Source organism: Struthio camelus, chromosome W (assembly GCF_040807025.1).
Source record: "Struthio camelus isolate bStrCam1 chromosome W, bStrCam1.hap1, whole genome shotgun sequence".
Lineage (NCBI taxonomy): Eukaryota > Metazoa > Chordata > Aves > Struthioniformes > Struthionidae > Struthio > Struthio camelus.
Window position 1 is genome coordinate 52,901,011 of NC_090981.1, and position 22,318 is coordinate 52,923,328.

General features: G+C 43.2%; 2 protein-coding genes across 20 annotated transcripts in view; one reads left to right on the forward strand and one right to left on the reverse strand.

The window, feature by feature from the left end:
• The first annotated feature begins 1,611 nt into the window (after positions 1–1,611).
• LOC104140569 (hydroxymethylglutaryl-CoA synthase, cytoplasmic) lies at positions 1,612–15,622 on the forward strand. 10 transcript variants are annotated; one of them, XM_068925680.1, is made up of 12 exons: positions 1,633–1,782; positions 6,388–6,473; positions 7,283–7,740; positions 8,119–8,244; positions 8,753–8,917; positions 9,625–9,793; positions 9,907–10,077; positions 10,867–10,973; positions 11,342–11,467; positions 11,768–11,931; positions 12,332–12,438; positions 13,147–15,622. In XM_068925680.1, exons 3-11 carry the CDS (start codon positions 7,293–7,295, stop codon positions 12,422–12,424), a joined length of 1,569 nt encoding a protein of 522 aa, XP_068781781.1. In that variant the 5' UTR covers positions 1,633–1,782; positions 6,388–6,473; positions 7,283–7,292; the 3' UTR covers positions 12,425–12,438; positions 13,147–15,622. The 10 variants fall into 10 exon arrangements, with proteins under 10 accessions (XP_068781777.1, XP_068781778.1, XP_068781779.1 ...); XM_068925682.1 differs by having other exon boundaries at positions 14,184–15,622; XM_068925683.1 differs by lacking the exon at positions 1,633–1,782 and adding an exon at positions 5,318–5,446 and having other exon boundaries at positions 14,184–15,622.
• Positions 13,498–22,318, reverse strand: part of LOC104140568 (serine/threonine-protein kinase NIM1) — a 32,537-nt gene continuing 23,716 nt past the window's right edge. For 8 of the 10 annotated variants that reach the window (XM_068925690.1, XM_068925687.1, XM_068925686.1 and 5 more), the window contains exons 3-5: positions 19,372–19,446; positions 18,039–18,307; positions 13,498–16,621 (exon numbers count right to left, since the gene is read on the reverse strand). In XM_068925690.1, coding sequence (XP_068781791.1) covers positions 15,872–16,621; positions 18,039–18,307; positions 19,372–19,446 — 1,094 coding nt within the window. In that variant the 3' untranslated portion in view covers positions 13,498–15,871. Of the gene's footprint in view, positions 16,622–18,038; positions 18,308–19,150; positions 22,035–22,318 lie in introns of those variants that run through there. The other 2 variants (XM_009669409.2, XM_009669408.2) reach the window with 2 other exon arrangements.

The following is a 22,318-nucleotide window of genomic DNA, read 5'->3' on the forward strand; positions in this document are numbered from 1 at the left end:
TTCGCGCACAGCTTCTCTCACTGCAGTTGGATCCACGGCTACGCGACCGCACCGTAGCAGAGCTGGCCTCGCATAAGGCAGCTAAACCCTAGGGAGGGGGAAAGGTGCCCGCAGGGCCCGGAGAAGCTCCCTCGGGCTCAGTGAGATGGACTGTTTCATCTCTTCCTGAAGGCAGAACAGGCAGAGTACCCCAGCGTGAGGAAACGCTGGTGCATGTAAGCAGAGGCTGACATTAGGAAACCGTTAAAAGTCTGAGACAAAGAAACGGTGTGGTTTGGTTTGTGGGTGGAGGGAAAAGGAGGAGGAATTGAAGTTTTGTATACACAGGGCAGAAAAAATCAAACCTTTCTAACAGGAAGTCCGGGCGGTCTGTAGGCATGGAAAATACGGTGTGTCTATATGACATAACTATGCCATGGCCTATAGAATTTGTTTTTGTCAACATTTTTTTCATAAGCACCGGTAGAATTTGGCTTGTACACAGACTGACATCAGCTTATCTGCAGGGAGCAGAGTTACCAGGAAGACTTAACAACAAAATGTCTCCCCCCAGTCTCTCAGTTAGAGAGGAGTAACGCTAGGAAGAGTTATGCTACAAATCTGTATCGTTACCTGACGATAGCAGCATGGTTACAGATTTAACACAGGTGCATGAAACAAGACAGGGGGTAAGACTTTCAGTGAGGCTTTTGCCCTTCCTGTTGCGTTCTGCTTACCTGCCCACAAGCTGGTGCCATCACCTGCCCGGGGGGTGCGCCCCGAGACGGTGCCCTGTCTTCTGCGGGCTGCAGCAAACCCACGTCACCCAACCCGACACCAGCTGTGAAGGGGATATATTTCTGTGGCTCGGTGTTTTGCAACCAGATGATCCCGACTGTAAAATGTGTACGCGTATGTGATTTTTATCGTTGCAACCAATGTTTGCACTGCCGGTACCGGCAGGGGAGAACCCTGCGCGGACGCCCGGGAGCCTAGGCAGTTAAGAGATTAGCTGGATATAAATCATCCTGAGGCCTAAAGGCTACAGAGGTCGGCATGTGAAACCCATCCGTAAGCTAACTGTGAATCTGTCGGATAATGATCACGTCATGAGATACGGCTTCGCGGACTATGTCTGTAACGAGCTGGGAAGAGACTGTAGCATCCTGGCCGCGGCGGGCCCGCGCCCCCGGGGCTCCCCGCTGCTTCGCCCCTGGCAGCAGCCGGTTTTGCTCAAGCTCCCAGAAATGCCTCCCCCCCCCCCCCCCGAGCCGGTCCTACGCCCGCCGCCCCCGGCCGCCCGCGCCGTCGCTGCGCGGCCCGGCCCGCGGCAGCGCCGGCCCGACACCATGCTCGGCCTTCGCCGCGCCGGGCGGGCCCGGCCTCCCGTTGCCGGGCAACCTCCTCCTCGCCTCGCCGGGGACCGGCAGCCGTCCTACTCTCACCCGCAATCGGCAGCGCGCTCCCATTGGCTGCCGCCGCGCTGCGCTCGGCTCCCATTGAGCGCTCGGCGCCTCTGCCGCGTCCTCATTGGCGCGCTGCCCTCTGGCCACGCCGCGTCACTTTCTCACACCATTCCCCCCGCCTCCTACGGCCGTGGCTAGCCGGCCGGTAGGCGGGACCCGGGTGGGAGCAGCTGTGATTGGCCGGGAGAGCTGCCGCTCGCGGCCCAAGCCGGCGCTCGGGCGGCGGGGCTGTTTAAAGGCGCCGCGCGCCGGTGCCGCCGTGTTTCCTCGCGTGCGTGTGAGTGAGGGTGCGGTGCGGTGCAGTGCAGCGGCCACCGGGAGCCATCGCCTCGGACAGGTGAGGGCGGCGCGGCAGGCCGTTGGGCCTCGCCCGCCGCTCGCCTCCCTCCGCTAGGGGCCGGGGGCGCCGGCACCGCGCTGAGCCGCGTGGCCGGGCCGTGGCGGCGGGGCTGGGCGGGCGCTGCCCTCCTCCTCCTCCTCGCAGCGGCCCGCGGGTGGGCACTGCCGGGCAAGGTGCTTCCCACCGGCTCTGGGCGCGTTTGAAAGGCGGCAGGGAGAGCGGGGAAGGCGGCTGGGGGCGGCCGCGGAGGTGAGGTGGGCTGGGCTGGGCGCGGAGCTGCCCGGCGGTGCCGGCTGCGGCGCTGGGCACCGAGGCGGCTCGCGCAGCCAAGCGGCGGGGCTGCGCGGAGCCCTCCCGAGGGCCCTGTTAAGGCGGCTGAGCCCGCCCGCCGGTGCGGGAGGGCCACTGACGCCCTCCCCCCGTGGATCTCGTCCCGCGTAAATGGCGGCGGACGCTTCTCTGCGAGTGTCTTGGGTTCTGAACACCTCGTAGTTGAGCTGGGGAGCGTGCCGGGCCTCTTCTAAAAGACTTCGGGGAGCTAGTCCCCGGCCGGCTCCTTCAGGCTTTTCCGGAGGCTTTAGGGCGTCAGAGGGCTAGAGGGGAGCCTGCCGGTGAGTGCGCCATGGGCGCCTCGCGGCGCTGGCAGAGGTGCCCGCGGGCGCCCGAGGCGGAGCCGCAGCGCGGGCGGGGCCCCCAGGCCAGCGGCCGCCTGCAGCCTGGCGCGGCAGCCGCCTGCCGCAGCCCGGCCCGGGCGCCGGCCGCTCCGTCTCCTCGCCGCGAATAGCGGACAGGTACAGGTGTATGTGTACGGGTGCAGGCTGCCTGCCGGACCGCCTGTAATGATAGCACCGCCACGGACTCCGTCTCGGATGTATGTTGAGAGTTAAGTCCCAGGGGGGAACGCCAGGGTCTTGCAGTAATAACACAAATCCTCACGGTGTGCTGGACTAGGGAGAGAAACGTTAGATACTCTTATGAGTAGAGTCAAGGTTTCTTCTGCCTGGCTGCTATAGCTTGGTATGCCCTGATGTGACGTGCCTTCTTTGTAATTTAATCACAATTTAATTCAGTAGTGAGCAGGGCTCAGGATGATGCCACACTTCATGCGCGGTGTTGCACGGTGAACGCCTACAACTGGATAGAAACACTGACCCCTTGTGGCCTGATAAGTGTTTCGGATATATTTCTCGATATTTACTGCTAAATGTATTTTAGTCGGGTGTGGAATTAACTAGATTTAGTTAAATGATGTTTTAACTGACGCTACCACATCATCACTGTTTTGCTTCTGGAAAAAACCCTGAAGTGGATTTATTTCATAAAAAATCTATTCTACAAGTACTCTGTAATCCTCTTTTACCATTGATTTCCAAACTCTGTTGCTTGTAGCAAAGACTTTTTTTTATCTTCTACTTTTCAGTATTTTGTATGAAATAAAACTCAAGTAGGAAATAATAGCCAAGTTGTTGGCAGAATAGTCTTAATAAAGACAATGAAAGCCACCAGTTGCACTTGTGGAAGAGTGTTTCTGGTGTTTGGCAACATTAACAGAAACTAGTGGCTGTTGTATGTTACTCAGTTATCTCCTGCAGATTCTTAAGGGGACATAAAACAAAATTGGATTTCTCATTTTTTTAAATGTCTTGGTGGTTAAATGTTTGTATGAAATATTATAAGGAAGTATTATGAAGAAATTTGAGTACTCCTTCAGTAAAAATCAATGACTGCTTTTTTGTTTTGATCAAGGGGACAAAAGGGTATTTGTTTTTATCAAGTAAACAATTTTCTGTAATAACTGTATTGCTTGAGAGGTCACACATCCTATTTCCTTATAAGTGCTCAGAGCAAACTTATAAAACAACTTTATAGAGCAGCAGTCAGGGCAATCAGGATATACTGCAACATTACACATTTCACATATGGTGAGCTGCCCATGAGAATACAATTAGAAATAGCCTCCCTTTAGTCATCTTCAGCAAAAAGTTTTCTGATTAAAATTACAGTAAGTAATATAGAGTTAAATGCCAGTTTTAATCTAAGTTCTGTAACTAGCAAGCATAAAAGGAGGGCTGGTGCTTTCCTTCACTGTTACCAATAGTCTGAATCCTTTTGGCATGTTGAATTGCCAAAGAATTCACCGGCTTGCCTACAACCGTAGACAAAGGTGGCTTTTTACATGCATCAAGTCCATTGTCTGTCATTTTGTCTTATCTGTTAATATGGATCTTAATTAAAATTAAATGTCTAAGAGTTGATCTCTGCAGCCTTTACCTCTTGGTGTTTTGGCCTCTGGAGCAGAGTTTGAGCTCTACACACGTTTCCTGCTTGGCCTGTTTCAAAGAAAGGGATGTGTATGTATTGTGCCCCAAAGAGGGCTGGACTCCAGAATCCTTTTCCTAGCTGGGACGTATGGCTTGGGAGCTCCCCGCTGATAGCGTGTGTCTGTATCCATTTGAAGAACTAAGCAGAGCTGCCCTCTCCCTCCTCTTCAATGCCTCTGCACGTTTGGGATAAAATGCAGTTCTTGGAGCAGGGTCTGGAGCCCAGGAATCTTGTGAACAAGAGTGTGTAACTTTGTAGTTACTCTGTCTAGCCCAATAAATCTTCAGTTCTTGTCTGGACAGTAACAGCTCCAAAAACACGTGGAGACTTTCACCAAAGTAGGCTTCAGAAGTCGCTCTCAGTCAGCATCACCCTCAACCCTCCTGTCGAGAAGGAAGTGAACTTGCCCTGTAGTTCATTGGTGGGTACTTAAGGCTGTCACCAGACAGGTCTCTGTTCTCCAGTTGTGACTTGAAGCTGTGGCTGGCACTTTTTTTTCCCCTCCCCTCAGAACATGGTCGTCTTAGTGTATGATGATAAATTCTTAATCCCACCACCAGGGTGAGCTTCCCTGAGATACTATTCTGTTTTAATCAGCCTCTCGTAGCCTGGTTAGATGAAAACTAGAGACCATACTGCTCCCACTCCCTAAAACTTTTCCCGAAAGAGCGACTTAAAAGTATTTGCCAAACTTTAAAATAAAATGCTAATAGAATTTAGAGGCCGGCAGTGTAAGGTAATCCCTCTGTGATCATGGATTGCCAAAAACAATTTTGGATGTTGTTACGTTTTCAGTCTTTATTGGATTTACCTCCATACTGATGCCGTTGGAGTTACCTAGAGTTGCGTCAAGGTTTACACCCGCACAAGAGCAGCGCAAGGCCGTATTAAAACCCCATCTCGCTGGTCTTGCCGAGGCATGACAACGCAGCCGCAGCTGGAGGGGGCAGGCCGTCTCCCTCGCCCGCTTGCTAGGCTCGACTGCGCAGAGCCGTCCAACTCCTGCAAGGGCTTTAAAGCTGCAGCTGAGGCACTACACGCGCTGCTTTTTTTTTTTTTTAAATTTGTTATTTTTATGGAGTGGTGGCTTAGATTAAAACAAAGCAGCCGCTCACTCTTTAAAAAAAAAAAAAAGCGCCTGGAAGTAGCCGGCGGCTCAGGAGGCAGCAACGGCCGCCGCGAGGCCGCCCCGCCCCCTCGTCTCCGCGGCGGGCGGCGCCTGCGCGCTGCCCGCCCGTCTCAAGGTGACGGCGGCCGGCCGCGCCTGCGCGCTGCCCCGTCTGCCCCAGGCGCTGCCCGGCCGCCGCCGCCGGGAGCCGGCTATGGGGTTCCGCAACCTGTAAGGGGCCGCGGGGGGAGGGGGGCAGCGGGCCGGGGCCGCGGGGTGACCTTCCCCGCTGCCCCCGGCGGTTCCCGGGGGAGTCGGGGGTAACCTTGGGGGGGGGGGGCGGCGCGTGCCCCCAGAGAGCCGTTGGAGCCCGGGGCGGGCCGCGCTGTGGCTGGTGCCGGGGAGCGGCGGGGCTGCCCGCTGCGGTGCCCCCTCCTGCCGGGAGGACGGCGGTAATGAAAACGAAACGGCCACTCGCGTCGCCCTTCGGCCGGCCCGGGCAGAGCGCGGTGGCGCCGCGGCTGCCGCCGGCGGGATAACGCACCGGCCCGTTTGCAGATCGCCGCGCCTCGGGGCATGGTGCTTCTGCCGCCTGGAGAAGTTTTTGGCAGGGGGTCACTGAGCTGGGGAGGTCTGTGCAGCTGCGGTTGTTTAACGGGCATGCGTTTCAAAACGAGATAGCTCAGAAAAAGAAAAACTCTAATTAGCTACGGTTCCATTTTTAATCTTAATCTTGCAGTGTTTTTTTTTTTTATGGGTGTTGTTTTTTCATTTGACTAGATGAAAGTAGTGGGAGAGTTTGATTGTAATAGGATGCATCTTAAAATCTGTTTCCTTGAAATCCTGTGTTAATAGGTTGTAGGTATTGTTGTTCTGGAACACTTCAGAAAGCAGTTTTAAACAGACTTTTCTGCGCATTTGCACGTTTTAGTATGAATAAATACAGAGTGAAACGGGTTACTTTAGGTACATCGTAGGTGTGTGTGAAACTTTTTTAAAGGCAATCGAAATGCATGCAAGCCGTGCACTCTTACTTTAAGTCTCATTTAGGACTTTTATAGTCAATTGTACATGTAACAAAAGACATTTTTAAAGTTTTCTTAGCGTTTGTATTAATATGTATCATGTGAAGCCATCATTTCTGGTTAGAAAGGCTTTATTCCTTTATGCAGCTCATCGTGATCTTATAGAAGAAGCTGGATAAGGTCAATTTGACAGTACTTATAGCTGGGCACAGAGACGATTGTTCCTTGAGGATGTAAGTAAAAGTATAGGAAAAAGTGTGCTTATCTGTTTAATATGGATAGGGTTAAAGTAATAGAATATAGTATATTTTGGGGCATAGTAATAGTAGAGTGAGAGGGTTAAAATGACAAATCTCAATCTACCAGGAAGAATCCCTGTGCGTTCTCCTGAGCCTGTGAAATATTCTTCCGCGTCTGGCATTCAGGAATGTCAAAAAAAGACTACATTGGGAGGGGGAGAACACGACACAGAAACTGCTATCTTTGTTGCAAGTATAAGCAAAATGGAGCAACTAGATCATTTAATTTAAGAATAAAAACAGTTCTGAAGGCCGTTTAAGGCTGAAATTTCCTGGTAAGGGTACATTGTAAACTTAAGTTCTCAATCCATTTAAAAAATCCCATATTTCTAGCTTTGTTGTGTAAAACTGAGACCTGATACAGCCTTTAGAAGCAAAAGTAGAAAAATGAACATTAGGACTCATATTTCTTGAGCACTTAACATTTGTTACCTGTCTGTTTGCGTCAGTGAAATATTTCGGGTCTGAATATTTCCAGGTCTGAAATTGTATTTTCAGTTAAAAGCGCTTCTTAGTTGTAAAAAGTTAGTAAATTTCTGAAGATGTTTACTGTATGCTCAGACCGACACCTCCCAAGAGGCAAAGGCTTACCTTTTGCAGATGAAACTAAAATAGCTGAAAGTTAACCTTTTCTGTAAACGTATAGAAAATTGTAGTATATGTGAAGTAGGTTGCTAAAAACGGATGTGAATAACTCAGCTGTCTTTTTTGTTTGTTTTTTTTTTGTTTTTGTTTTAAAAAAGATCTGCCACGATGCCTGGGTCTCTTCCAGTGAATGCTGAATTCTGTTGGCCAAAAGATGTGGGAATTGTTGCACTGGAAATATATTTTCCTTCTCAATATGTTGACCAGGCAGAGCTGGAGAAGTATGATGGTGTGGATGCTGGCAAATACACCATTGGGTTAGGCCAGTCAAAGATGGGATTCTGCTCTGACCGGGAGGATATCAATTCTCTCTGTTTGACTGTGGTTCAGAAGCTCATGGAGAGGAACAGTCTTTCCTATGACTGCATTGGGAGATTAGAAGTTGGAACGGAGACAATAATTGATAAATCAAAATCAGTAAAGACTGTCCTGATGCAGCTCTTTGAAGAATCTGGTAATACAGATGTAGAAGGAATTGACACCACCAATGCATGCTATGGAGGCACCGCTGCTCTTTTTAATGCTATTAACTGGATTGAGTCCAGTTCTTGGGATGGTAAGTACAGGGTATTTTGTTGAAAGTTACGTCATTCTCTGTTGTTGATGAATCAGTGGTCATGTTTAACTATATAGGACCCAGAGGGTAAAACAGTGCACTTCTCTGAAGTCACCTTCTTACGTGCTCTGGGCGTTGGCCACTAGTCTAATCACATCCACAGAATTAATGACACAGATACACATCACTGGGTTTTTCATGGAAATTTTGCTGGTTGCCAGGAAAAACGTAAAATGGGCAGAATAAGTAAAGATTGAAGAGCACCTTTATCCTGCAGTCATATCCTCTATAAACAGAGGTCTAAGAATTACTGCTGGATATAAAAAATCTACTAGATCTTGACTCCTTTTCATGGTTATTTCTGTGCGTTCTTTGCAGGACGTTATGCACTTGTTGTTGCTGGAGACATAGCTGTGTATGCCACTGGGAATGCCAGGCCAACGGGTGGAGCTGGTGCTGTTGCTATGCTAGTTGGTCCAAATGCACCTTTAATTTTTGAGAGAGGTTAGTTCTATGAGAAAATAGATACCATTCAACTGGAGACTGTATCCCTTCTGAAGCCTGTCCCCTGTTTTTTGTGGGTTGCTGGAGGGCTGGGTTAACTGCCACTTGTGTCAGAAATTGTACTTTGTCTTCTCTTGCTCTTGGCTATTTTATGCAAGTCTCGTTAGAGGAGGCAGCAAGGATCAGTTGGTGATGCTTCTGTCTGATTTTTCCTTGGGGATTCTCCAGTAAAATTGACAGAGACTGGACTAGGGCTGAGTAACAGAGCTCTCTACGTACAAGAAGAATTGATGAAAATCATTTGTTACTTGTGTTTGTCACGCTCAATCCTGCTGTACTTGAGTACAAGGGAATCGAGAACTATGTGTGAAAGAGGGGGGGACGGAAGTGCTGTTGAAGCCTTCTTGACTGGGGCCAGTTACTTGTTCTTCACATGTATCATGTGATATGTTTAAATCAACTCAAGAGTAGATGAATAAAGTGCTTTTTGTCAATTTCTCTTAACCAGGATTGCGTGGAACCCACATGCAGCATGCTTATGACTTCTATAAACCAGACATGGTGTCTGAATATCCTGTAGTTGATGGCAAATTATCTATACAATGCTACCTCAGTGCATTAGATCGCTGCTATACTGTCTATCGCAACAAAATCCATGCCCAGTGGCAAAAGGGTACGTAGCCTCACATGTAGCATGACATTGCAAGATCTGGCAAATACTGGAATGTCTAATTACACAGACGTATATTTTCAAATATTGGCATCCACTCTAAAAAGACTGGTATATGCTCCATTTCTTTGTATGTATGTGTTTTGAGGTGGTTGAAATATTTGTTTGCTCTCTCCCTTATGAAATGTCTTATTTCTGTACTGGTATGACCGAATACATGATCTTCAGTAAGGAGCAGCCTCGGCAGGCTTTTGCTAGTTTTGTAACGTGTAATATCTTGCTTAAAAGAACGTTCCTTCTCCTTCTCCCCCAAAATTCTTAAGGTATTGAGGTCAGTATTTATATGCTGTATAACAATATTGATGTTTACCCCCATATTTTTAATGATTGCTTCACCTTTATTAAGAAGCATAGGTTTGAAAATTAGATGAAGTAGCTTATTTCTTATCTCAAAATACTGAGTGGAAATACTGAGATCCTGTCAAGCTTATAGGATCTTCTTCTAGAAAAAGGGCATTGTTGATGCACAAGATAATAAGAAATAATTTTTTAAATAGAAATAGTGGCAGTGTTTTAAGTGAACTTGGCAGCAATGGTTAATCTTATGGTTGTCTTTTGAATGCTGACATGTCATAATTTGCTGTTTTATTTTAATGGTTAAAGTGAGTGCTATTAGTAAGTTGTAACACACCATATTCTGCCACTTCCAGAGGGGACGGACAGACGTTTTACCTTGAATGACTTTGGATTCATGATCTTTCATTCTCCCTACTGTAAACTGGTACAGAAGTCTGTGGCCAGACTGTTGCTGAATGACTTTCTCAGTGACCAGAACCCAGAAACAGCAGATGGTGTTTTCGGTGGTCTGGAAGCTTTCAGGTGAGAATAGCTGCTGTTTTCCTTATTCAGCCAGTATAATTTGTTAAACATCCAAGATCTCTTTCCTTTCTGCTATTTTAGTGACTGTTTTTAAATGCTTTCTTTTTTTGTAGGGATGTTAAACTGGAAGATACCTATTTTGACAGAGATGTGGAAAAAGCTTTTATGAAAGCTAGTGCTGAGCTCTTCAATCAGAAAACCAAAGCTTCGTTGCTTGTATCCAATCAGAATGGAAATATGTATACCCCTTCAGTCTATGGTTGTCTTGCTTCCCTTCTGGCCCAGTAAGCATAAAATCAGGAAAAGAAAGTACTAGCTTTTCATATGTAAGCATATAAAATAGTTTTGTTTCAGATAGATAGCCTTCTGTAAAAGCACCATCTAGGAAACCTTTTCCTACTAGCTTACCTTGAGTAGCAAGCCTAAAACTAGAAAATTATTCTGCACACATAATCAGGTCAAATGAAAAGCAAATTCAAAACTTACTTGCCAGAAGTTGACCTGAAAGAGCTGCTTCCTGCCTTCTAAAGTAGGATCTTATTTGTAGGGTGGTGATCTTTTCCTAGCCTCAAAACAAACAAAAAAAACGTAGTGATAGGAGAAGAGAGAAGGTATTCCAATTCTCCTCTAATAAGCATGGCCAAATGAAATCAATATTTGATTGACACGCTGTTGTATTTTGTGCAATCACTGAGGCTTTCGCAAAATCCCTTTTAAATAGAACCACTCTTCTGGGGTCACTTTTTTCTTTGTTGTGACCTTGCATTTCAGGATGGGATAGTTCATTTTAGGCTTTAGGTAATTTGAGAATTAGGTGTCTTCTAGATAATCATATTCTGGGCATTAATGTGCTCTCTTTTGTTTAGTCATCCTTGAAAATAATTGCTTAGCAGCAGTGTTTGAAAGCCTGTTTTAAAAAAAAAAATCATTTATGCATATAGTGATGATAAACGTGCATTTTAGTTAATAAAATTTGCTGGCTGCTTTTTGTAAGCTAGCTGCAATTTTTTGGTTATTTCAAATTGACACCTAGGCTTAATTCTCACTTTAAACAGCTGTTGTTTGATTTGCAGGTACTCTCCAGAGCAGCTTGCAGGACAGAGAATTAGTGTGTTCTCCTACGGCTCTGGTTTTGCTGCTACATTATATTCCATCAAAGTTACACAGGATGCCACTCCTGGTGAGTGAAGGGAAGAGAAGCTCATTAAATCCCTTGGACAGTTCACTCACTTACTTACTTACAGCTGCTTTGTTAAATGAACCACCAGCCTAAGTAGACCTGCAGAACAATGCCTAATGATAGTAACAGTGGACTAAAGATGTTCCAGGGAATACTTTTAACTTTTTCCTTGGGCAAATAGACAACCTGTTTTGTTCTTCAAATACTAAGTAAGTAAGTGTTTTGCTTGCATAATGTGGAATATTTTTAAATCACTAAAAGTTTTAGTGTCTGCAATGCAAAGTATTTTGAATGGTTTTGAAATGCTTACGTGCTGGTATGCATCTCTCAGCACTGGTGCTGCCTTACGTGATGCTTTTTTATTGTAGGTTCTTCCCTGGACAAAATAACTGCCAGCCTTTCTGATCTTAAAACAAGACTTGACTCAAGAAAATGTATTGCACCTGATGTCTTTGCTGAAAACATGAAGATTAGACAGGAAACACATCATTTGGGTAAAAACTGCCTAAATATAAATCATCCTTCGTCCTACAGCAAAATCCACGTGGCTTAATTTACTTGAACTTAGTTAAATGATTGGGGTATAGAATGAAGGGAAGTTCCAACTCTTTCTACTTCTATATAGCTTGTAAAGTGCTTTTCTGTAGCTTCTATTTGTGGGCCCAGTGTGGTTGAAATGAAAATGCGGACTTAATTTTTGTGTCTGACTGCTTCCAAACTGCACTGTGTACATGTTGGTCTTCTGTAAAACTGTAACCAGGAACTGACTGTGTATCTTACGGGCTTTCTTACAGCCAACTATATTCCACAGTGTTCAGCAGAAGATCTCTTTGAGGGAACATGGTATCTTGTGCGTGTGGATGAAAAACACAGAAGAACTTATGCAAGGCGCCCACTGAGGGGCGATGGACCTCTGGAGGCAGGAGTTGAAGTTGTCCACCCACACGTTGTTCATGAGGTGAACACTGTACACTCTTTTAATGTTGGAGTTAAATAGTGCAACAGTGGACGTGCATGTGTTTGTTAGCGTGTGGATGTATGTATGTCAAAAGAGGAAAGGGTCTGACAAGTTATTTCAAATACTTTGTTAAAATTATGTGATGTACCAGCCAGAGGTAAAATAGTGAACATGGAATTTTAAGAAGTACATATCATCACAAGAAGAGTGAAACTACACAAGTAACTGGCTCCTTTCACATAATCAGTTTGCATGAAACATGACTGATCTGAGTGATTTAAGACCAAGGTGTCCAGTGTTGCATTAATGTTGTCTGAGAGTTGGAGTAGCCTTGAAGTAAGAATGCATGTGAACTAGAAAACTGTACTTAATGTTTTTTTTTCCCCCCCCTTCTTCTTAGCACATCCCAAGCCCTGCTAAGAAAGTGCCAAGAATTCCTGCAACAACAGAATCTGAAGGCGTTACTGTTGCCATTTCCAATGGGGAGCATTAAGATACCTCTGTGAGGTGGGGAATGACAAAAAGGTGCAAGGGTAGGATGAGAGAGAGAGAGAGGAAAAAAAGGATTAAAATAGTATGAAGTTTCACTGTACAGTAATAATTAATTGGAGCATGAAAAAAATGTTTAATGTCCTTGAAAAGATACATTTTAATATGGTGTGATATTTATAGTGTTTTCAGCCTACTAAAATCATTAATATACTGGAGATGGGGGGGGGGAACTTGCCTGGGTCTTTGTGGGTTCCTTAACACATTTAAATTTTTTTTAATTGTTGACTTGTAGCTGTTGTCTATTACAAGATCTTTGTACATAGAAAAATGACTCTTCTGCCTGCCTTTTCCATATGAAGTGACTTGAAACGTACACTGCTATAACAACTTGTATTCAAAAGTGTGTGGCAAAACAGTCTAAGCTTTTAATGTTAGGGTTCTCAGTGCCTTGACAGTAAGCAGTCAATCTTCTGAACACTGCATTTCTCTTCCCCCTTTATCACCTTCCCTTTCATCTCCCAGTCCACCTCCCAACTGCCACATTGCTTTGGAAAAGGTATAGAACCAGGTAACATTGATTAATGGAATAGAATCTCTCTCTCTCCTATCAAAAATGACTGGATTCAGAACAGCTAGGCTGACAGATTTTTAAAAAAAATTCTATAACTGACTATGTTAGTTACTATATAATTCCGTCTCATATTGTGTGTTTTATACCTTCAGTATAAATCACAGCAGTGTGGAAGGAAAGAAGACTGACATGAGGCAGTTGCTTTTTTTCTTCCAAAGAACAAAAAGGTGCATTTCTTGGTTTCATCGATGTTGGCACTTCTCAAGATTATTTAACTGTAACAGAAGAATAAGTATTTTAAGACAGATTAATTTTCAAATAAAACTTGTAGACCTTCTGGAGCTGTTTCAATTGGCAAACTAAGGAAGGGAGGAAGATCGGTTTGTCTATAACTCTGGCCTCTCCTTATTCTTTATATATCAATTTCTAAGAGACTATTTCTAACTCTGAATTTGGCTTCATACTTTGAAATATTAGTAATGGTGTAGTAGATAAGTGTGATGTTTTTGTTTTGTTTTTTTTTTTTCCAACACGCAAACTAAAAGCTAGCCATTTTACAAGTGGTACATGTACAATGCTAATGGGGAATCCATTCGGGTAGATTTTTTTTAAAGCCCAGATTGGAAATGAACTATGACATGAGCCTTGTAAGCTTGTAATATATATTTAAATATGAGTTAATGTACAGAACAAAGTCTTGTTGAGTTTTCTTTCTTTGTCTAATCCTACAGAGCTACATTAGATAATGTAAAGTAGCAAAAGAAATGATTTGTCTGTTAAATTACAATTTTTTTGGTGTAATGAAGTGTTTGTATGATCTGTCACTCACTAGGATTTGATAACTTCTGCTGGATTTGTACAGTCAGGCTTTGGTAAAATAGTTGCTTATTATGAATTACTGGGTACTAATCTGTTTGTTCTGTTGAAAAGTGATGGAACAATGATGCATGAAGATAGCATTGTGAGTATTTGGGTTTAGGCGCCCTCATGAAACTTACCTTGGCACCAGGAAAAAAAAGTTTGCCATGGAACCAAGTCCATTGCTGGCAGTGGACAAGCCAAGGACTGAGCTATTGGCACAAAAAGTTAACCGCAGGAACCTCACTGTTTGTGAGGCTGATCCTTTACTAAAATAAAGTTTGAGATATTTGAAACCTGGGATTTCAGGATTTTTTTTTTTCTTTAACAGGAAAGAAAGAGGAAACTGGCCCTGTGAAAGTTTGAAGTTCTGGGTTCACAAGTGAGGTGGACCTCCTGGATCTTATTTCTTAATACCATTCCATTATAAAAGCGGAAAGGGTTGCTCAGGCTAGTGGGAAACCAGTACTTCAGGGCTATGTTTCCAGATCTCTTAAATGCTTTTAGACAGAAACTGTTTCTAGAGGGGAATAATTCATTCCTAGCTGATGAGATACAATTCCTCTTATTACTGTCTTGTGAAAGATGGTATTTTTTTTTAATCCCCCTTTCACAACTGTGGTGAAAGTGATTTGTTTCTTATTTTATGCCTACCTGAGCCTGAGTTGGCCTACATGCCCACTGGTGGCTTCTCATTCTGCTGCTCTGATTAATTTACATTAATTAGTTCCTTTTAAAGTCAGCTGATATCTCATCAGCCCCAGTAACAGATACAGCAAACCTTCCTTCAAATTTGAAAGCACCAGCTCGTACATCACTACGTCCTGTATAAGTTTACTTGCCTTAACTGAAACAACATAGGCTCTACCTCTTAGCTTAGATATTTCAACTGTGCCTGTTCAGAGGAGGACAGCTACTGTATCTTTCCAGGATTTGCATTTGAGCCAATGGTGCTGCACATGAAAATATAAAATACCTTATCAAAGCTAAAGGTAGGAATATCTGCATTTTGGTGAAGTTCAGAACAATTGGTGTAAATGGTCAAGCTTTCCAACATCTAACTTGCAGTTGTCAGGAGTATCAAAATTAGCTTTATGCCAGCCCACGATTGCCAATTATGCCAAAAGTTAGTAGAAGCCTTGAACGCTCGATTTATAAGCAGATGCCTTTACGAGTTGCATTCAGCTTACTGATAACTTAGTGCTAAAGCAAGAAAAACGAAATGAATTTTAGAGTACAGTTAATATCTCGTTGTTTCTTTATTGGGAGTGCGACTGGATTCCAAGCGGTTCTTAGACTGTCAGCATCTTAAAAATAATTAAAAGGTTAGTAGATGGTAGCCCAGCTGATTCCAGTAGAAATTAAAACCATATATGCAGGGTTAAAGCAGCATATCTAAATCTGACTAGGCAGCTTTTCTGAATTGTGACAAATCGGGACGCATTGTCCAGCTGGTTTCTGGGTTTGACAGACAGCATTGTAGTTTCTGTAAATAAAAGTTGAAAAAATGAAGCTCTAATAGACAATTGAAACCAGGTTTAATTTGCTGGAGAAGTTTTTAAGAAAAAATTGCAGTTGGTTAGAGCATGGGCTGGTTTCTGCTTAAACTCAGATCTCTGCAAAAACTGTCCAGGTTTGTGGTAGTCCAGTTGTGCCAAGCTAAGGTAAAACGTTTCAAGAAGTTAACTGTTACATGTCTGTACTGAGATACCGCCCAAGAGTGTAAAGTGCAATACTACTCGGTCTTTATTAAAAGATTGCCTTCACTAATGAACGCTTACCTGTTTTACTTACCTGAACGCTTCTTGCGCTGTCTATGCCAGGTCTCTGGAGCAAGGGACAAACGTAAGTCCATTAGAGCCCTGCAACTGAGCCACTTCAGTGTGAATTCAAAAATACGGAGGAGATGATAAGGCATTTTTGGTTTATTTTAAAATTACAAAAATTTAACACCAAAACTTGTGAAAAATGAATAAAACCCTTTGTTAAGTGTGCCGAGTATAAAGCCTCCAGTGCAATTTATAAAATTGAACACAGTTTGGATGTGTGTTTTAGCCCACTGTAAGAACTGTTTTCTTTCTTAAAGTCTTGTTCTTTGGGATCTGGATTGGACATTATAGGAACACTTTCCAGTGCCCTTTTCTTTTGTACTCTGTGCAAAACAATTCTGTAGACACCCGTTACTGAGCTGCGCGCATCTTTTCCCCGGTTGTTTTGAATGTGTTCTTCTGTGATTCCCAGATCTTTCAGAATACTTTTCACTTCAACTTCTTCCTCTTTGAGCGTACTGATCTCTGATAAATACTTTGGATCCAGTTTAAAGGGCTCTAAAGGTTTAGGATACTGTATCCCTTGCATCCATTCACTGTTCATAATAAGTTTGACAGAGTACCGGTCAGTTGGTACTGGCTGAAGGACTCCTTTTATCAGTTTCTGACAAGTTTCTGAGAGGGAAGGGGGCAAACTGTATGTTCCTTCAAGAATGCACTTTTTCAGTTTGGCCACTGTATCTGCCCGAAATGGCATAATACCAGTTATCATGAAGTATAGCAGGATTCCTAGTGCCCAGATGTCTACATAAATGCCAACATAGTTTTCGTCTCGGAAGAGTTCAGGGGCAGCATAAGGAGGAGAGCCACAGAAAGTATTTAAAGTTTCATCTCTTGTACTTATTGTGCTGAATCCAAAGTCTCCCACTTTAACACAGGTGTTACTGGTATAGAACACATTTTCTGCTTTCAAGTCCCGGTGAATGATATTATTCTCATGCTATAGAACAAGAGGAAGACTTAGTGTTAGCTTGTTCACAGCAACGTTCTTAAGTGACCATCAGCGAGTTACAATAGAGGGGGAAAAAAAAACGGCATTATCTCAGGCAAAGTCAGAACTAACCATTGCTATCAACTTGAAAAGGTAAAGCATTTAAACCAAATGTAACTTCCTTCTCTCCTGATACGAAAACAATAGAGTAGCTGAAGGAGATAGGAAGAAGGTTTTTTTTTTCTTTTTTTTTGATAAGTCTCTTGTTAACTAATAACCACTATTTCCATTAAGCAGATTTGTAATGACATCAAGTGTAACCCTACAAGACCAGATACTTTCTTGTAGCAAAACCTACAGCATAGCTTAGCTTATTTTTTAGGGTTTAGAATATTTGCTTTTGCAACTATTAACATTTCTGTAATGATTTAAGTAACAAAACCAGTTTCCTTTTCACAGTAACTCCATTTTTGCATTTGTTGTAAGCACGAGGAATCAGGAAGTGAAAGCTTTTAGTTCACAAAGATTTAGTTCACAAAGTAAGTTCACAAAACGTGTACTGCTTATGTATACCGCCAGCAGATTTTAATACTGTTTCTAGATGTCTGACCTGGAAATACCCTTACTTTTGACTTCCTGGTTTTCAGAGCAGAAGCCTATGTTGCAAGAAAATACAAGTCACTGGAGGGCACCCTGGGCCAACTTCAACAAATACTAGTTTTATTTCTTAAACCTGTGGAACCTTCTCATTCTTTACGCTGTCATTGTAAGCAGCTGTAGATACTATGCAAGGTTCAGAGGATGCTGTATTGGAAGCAGATAATCATAATTGCCCTTTTCTGCCTTTATAAGAGGCTTTGTGTGCTACATAAACAGCATCATCCTAAATCCAGTTGTGATACTGAAGACCAGGCAAAGGGACGTGACTTGCTTGGTGTTCACTTCACAGATCTGTGCTAAAGCAAGGACCAGGAATTTGTCTAATTTCCAGTCGCCTACATTCATTAATAAACAAGCTGAATTTTTGCAATACTTTACAAGCCTCTTGTCTGGAACACTTTCTTCTAGCAGAAGGAGGCAGGGTGATGCTATGTTTTGACATATCTGCAGGGAGAAAAATGAAGCTGTTACCTGGTGTCTGCAGCAGCTTAAAGCAGACAGGAGAACACCATGTTACTTAATGGGTGGTTCCACCCACCCAGCATTCTCAGTTCACTCTTCTCCCAAAAGCTGTCAGCAGGGAGGCAGATGGGGATGAAAGATCTTCTAGATAACTTTAAGATACCTCTTCTCCAGTAGTTTTTCTCTTGAGAAATGTGGGCTTGGAATCTTGATAACAGCAAACCTCCTCATTGAAAAACAAAGATACAGCCACAAAAATTTGCTAGAGTAGTGCAGAACAACATGCTGTGGAAGAGCAACTTACCATGTGCTTCACCGCAGACACGATCTGGGAGAAGATTAGTTTACACTCTGTTTCTAGTAACTTCCCTTCTGTACTGATTTTAGTGAAGAGCTCCCCGCCTCCTGCATACTCCATCACAAGGTGCAGCTTTGAGAGAGTCTCCACCACTTCATACAGTCTAATGATATTTGGGTGGTGCAGTTTTTCCATGCTGGATATCTCACGGGATAGCAAGCGTTGAGTCTTCTGGTCTAGCTTTGTCTTGTCCAGAATCTTAATTGCTACTTTCTCTGAAAGCAAAAATGCTTGTCCATGTTATTAATGCAATAGATACATGCATAGTATTACCATTCATACAACCATACTTAGTTATGTAACTGCAATTCAGTTTCACCTCTGATCAATTTAAGACACGCTACAGAGGCCTAACTAAACCCTGTAACCTGTGTTCTGTTCCATGTCCTACACCCTACTGATGATGATAGCTACAGGGGCAGTAGAGTATTGCTAGTGCTAATCAAATCATCTGTTGTCTTAGTGTGCTCCACTTGTAAATACGGCCATCAGAAACGTATTAGCTTGAAAACATCTACTTGATGTCTCTAACCTAGGTATTGCAACAGTGGAAGTAGAAAGCTGGCCTCAGTGAAGTGTTTAGAGTGTGATGGAAAGCCTGCATTCGCTCCCTCTATTACCTAGAGAGAGACATAGGCAAGCAAGATAGATGCCCATCAAGGCTTTATAGTGTATAGCAGCTACGATGCATTCTTAGGATATAGATTGTTGCTGCAAAGCTCCTAAAGCTGGGCTGCAAAGCTGTGCCCCCCCCTTCTCAAGTGTGCTACTTGCTAGGCTGCTGAAGATAGCCCCTACTTTCTCAGTTTCTTTTGTAATTATCTCAGTGCTTTTCAGATGATTAGGCATGTGAAGCACAAGAGCCTGGTACTTGCAGGCTAAAGGAAGTTTCAAATTCAGGTACTTCCGTTTCAGCATAGACAGGCTAACCTGGAGGTGATTTAGGGACTCTGGATATAACCCTGCAAGTTTATAATGGAAAGATGTGTTTAAGTAGGTGTGACTTAGGGAACCTTAACCTAACTTCCTATCCCCACAAATTTTCCTAAGTAAGTTACCAAGCCCAGTGTTGTAGAGGTTCGTCTTTCTCAGGATAGGCGTGCCAGTTTTTCCAACATGTTCATACACAAGTAGTTCTTGGTACCGTATAGAACACAGAAAAAGTACAATTTTGTGTCTGTATTCCGCACTGGGCCATGAGTCCATGTCACAGACAGATTTTATACTAAGGAAAGGAATAAAACAGTAAAGCAAAATAAGTTGCAGGGATCTTATTTACCTTGATGCAAAGCTAGCTGTGCTATATTGTCCTGGTAATGCAGGCAGCTAAGTTCTCCGTGTTTCTGTAGCACATCTGTATGAAACCAAGGGTCACAAAACACTGATGTACATACACACAGTTGCACTGCATCACCAAAGTAGCTCAAAATACTATAAATAGTTCAATTAGGATTGCCCTCATGTTTCCATATTAAGTAATAAATAGGTTGCGACTTTTGTCTTCAATCTTGACTACAGTTGGTATTTGAAGTATTTGGATTAGTCTAGTTAAAATAGGTTTACAGTGGCTGTATGTAACTTACCAAGACAGCAAAATTAAACTGGAACATGCCCGTAAAGGTAACTATTTCTTCTTGGGAAGAGGGGCTTTTCTAAAAAATCTTGAACGTTCCTAAATTTCCTTACAAATACTATTTTAATCTGATCTTTTAGAAAGGAAAACACTCCCTCAGTTTCTGCTGTAAATTGAAAAAGAAAAAACTAGTATTGTTTACTTGTCACTTTAAGAGAAGAGTGAGAAGACCGTTATGTTTGCATGCATGTTCTGGTATAAAAAGATTCCAGATGTTTTTACTTAATATTATAAAATTATTTAACCTGAAGTTCAGTGTTTCAATATATGCAGAGGAAATGTCATTGATAGACGTATGCCTGTATCTCTGTACAGGTCAAGGAAACTCCATGTTTTATGTGTTAATATTTCTTAACAACATAACTGCATATTTCAATCCAACTACTAAAATGTGACAGACGTTCCAGGGGGATTCTTGTAAAAGGTGAATTATCACCTTCACGTCCCTATTTTCAGAAGGGGTCTGTCTGTGCAAGGTGTAAGGCAGCCATCCCCATCCTGCTTCTCCCTAACCCGTTCAATCCTTTCCAGTGGGCCAGTTAGGAAAGATGTCACCTATTCCTGCGGTGGTGCTGATGGTGGCACGGTGAATCAGAAGTAAACGCAGCTACTGAGCAGAAACAGCAGACAACACTAATGCTGGCAGACCTCTGACTACTGACCTAGAGGGGTAAAATCCGTGTCACATTGGTAGCATACTGACCACCTAAACCACGAGGAAACAGTGTCAGCAACAACGGAGCTCACAGCACATAACATTGGCACAACTACACGCTCAGATGATAGAGGGATAACAATTCTCACAATATTAAACACAGAATTGCATTGTTACCTCTTGCTTTATAGAAGTTGGGGGCATTTGGGCCAAAACAAACCAACCAACCTAGGAGGAAAGGAAAAGCCCAAAGAGGGAAAAATTCCCTCCTCCTCCTTTTGCTGGAATTTACCATTCCTCATGGTCAGTTTTCCTGCAAAATTTTTAAAGGAAACAAACAAAAGTTTTAAAATTAAAGGTCCTGATCCTCTATCATACCACCATAAAGCAGGAGCAAGCGCATATAAATTACATGCATGTGCAACTGCACATGCATAATATGCAAAGAAAACCAGCCCCACTAGTGTGTAAGAGTACCTCATTTTCGTTTTTAAAATAATTCCCTCTGCTTCCAAAAAATGCTTAGCTTACAAATCCTATATTACGCTTGCACGGCACCAGTGCTGAACAGAAAAGCATTCTGAGTGGGCAGTTTGTTCAGAAAAACACTAAAACATAGCAGCAAGAGATTGTGATTAACTATACCTAGTGAATATTGAGGTTTGAAAAGAACTACCTGAAGTCTTAGTGAATAAGAGAAGAACATTAGGAAAAGGTTGAGAAATTATCTCAGAAAAAGTAGCGCGTGCTATGACTGCATGGCAAGACAAAAACAGAACTAAGGTAAAACCGCTTAACAACAAAGCAAATTGTACCTGCACATCCTTTCCCGTGCAATTGATGTTTCATATGGCACTGGCTTTTTAGCATCTGTAAACTTTGGACCTTCTCAATTGCACATATTCAGATGTGTTCTCACACTATATTTGTAAGATGGAGCGCATTTAAAATAAAGGTTACACAGAGCTTAGGAACCTAACACTCTGTATGTAGCAAGCAACTCAGCAAGGCCCTGGAGAAAATCTCTGCCAAAATTCAAATTAATAAAATGGGTAATTTTTCTGAATCTCCTTAAAGTATGTCATAACACTGCATGGTTTCCTGCCTCCTCTGAGATCATCCAAAATAACATCTGAGAGAGAAACGGAGTTCTTCATCCAGCATGCTCTAAAGTTCCTGCAGTTTCCCTCTCTCAAACCTTTTTCACATACACTGCACTGCAACACATCACAAGGACTATGGAACAGCACAGACTATAATCATTAAAGAAGCTGATCTTAGTACTGAGAACAAAACTGTTTCCTTTTGAAAACTGAAGGCGAAATGTCAGGAGAAAGACCATACTTAGAACTTAACACTGTGATAACTGAACAGCTGAATCCCACCACCACCACCACCAGGCTCCCTTTACCACAGGGGCCTGAACAGCTTTAATCATGAAGCTTTAATCATTGTATTTATATCACAGTCAAAAGAAAGACTTGGACTCATTAGTGCTGTGCCGGAGCTGAGGCCTACTGAAAAAATCAATCAGAGTTCTTTTCTGAAGGGGCAGGGGGGTGCGTGTGTGTGTGCATGTGTGTGCACAGGCGCGCACGCAAGGGCAGACACATGCATTCCTATTTTCCCATCCAAATTTGATGAGAAACAGATAAGCTTACCGGCAGAGATGAGTTAGAAGATGTTTTCCCCTCATCTTTTCTTCCTCATGACAGTTGCAAACTTAGTGCCAAGAAGTTAACAGCTTCCCCCGTTATCATTTTAACCAGAAATAAGCTACTGACAAAGAACAGGAAAATAATTTTAGAGATTTCTGATGAAAAAGAAGACTCTTTTCAAGAAAAACTGATGATTTAGATTTTGGTATTTGGTTTATTCAAACTTCGTGTAGTCACAAAATCTTTCAACCAACCCTATTCAAATGGCAGAGCAACCTCT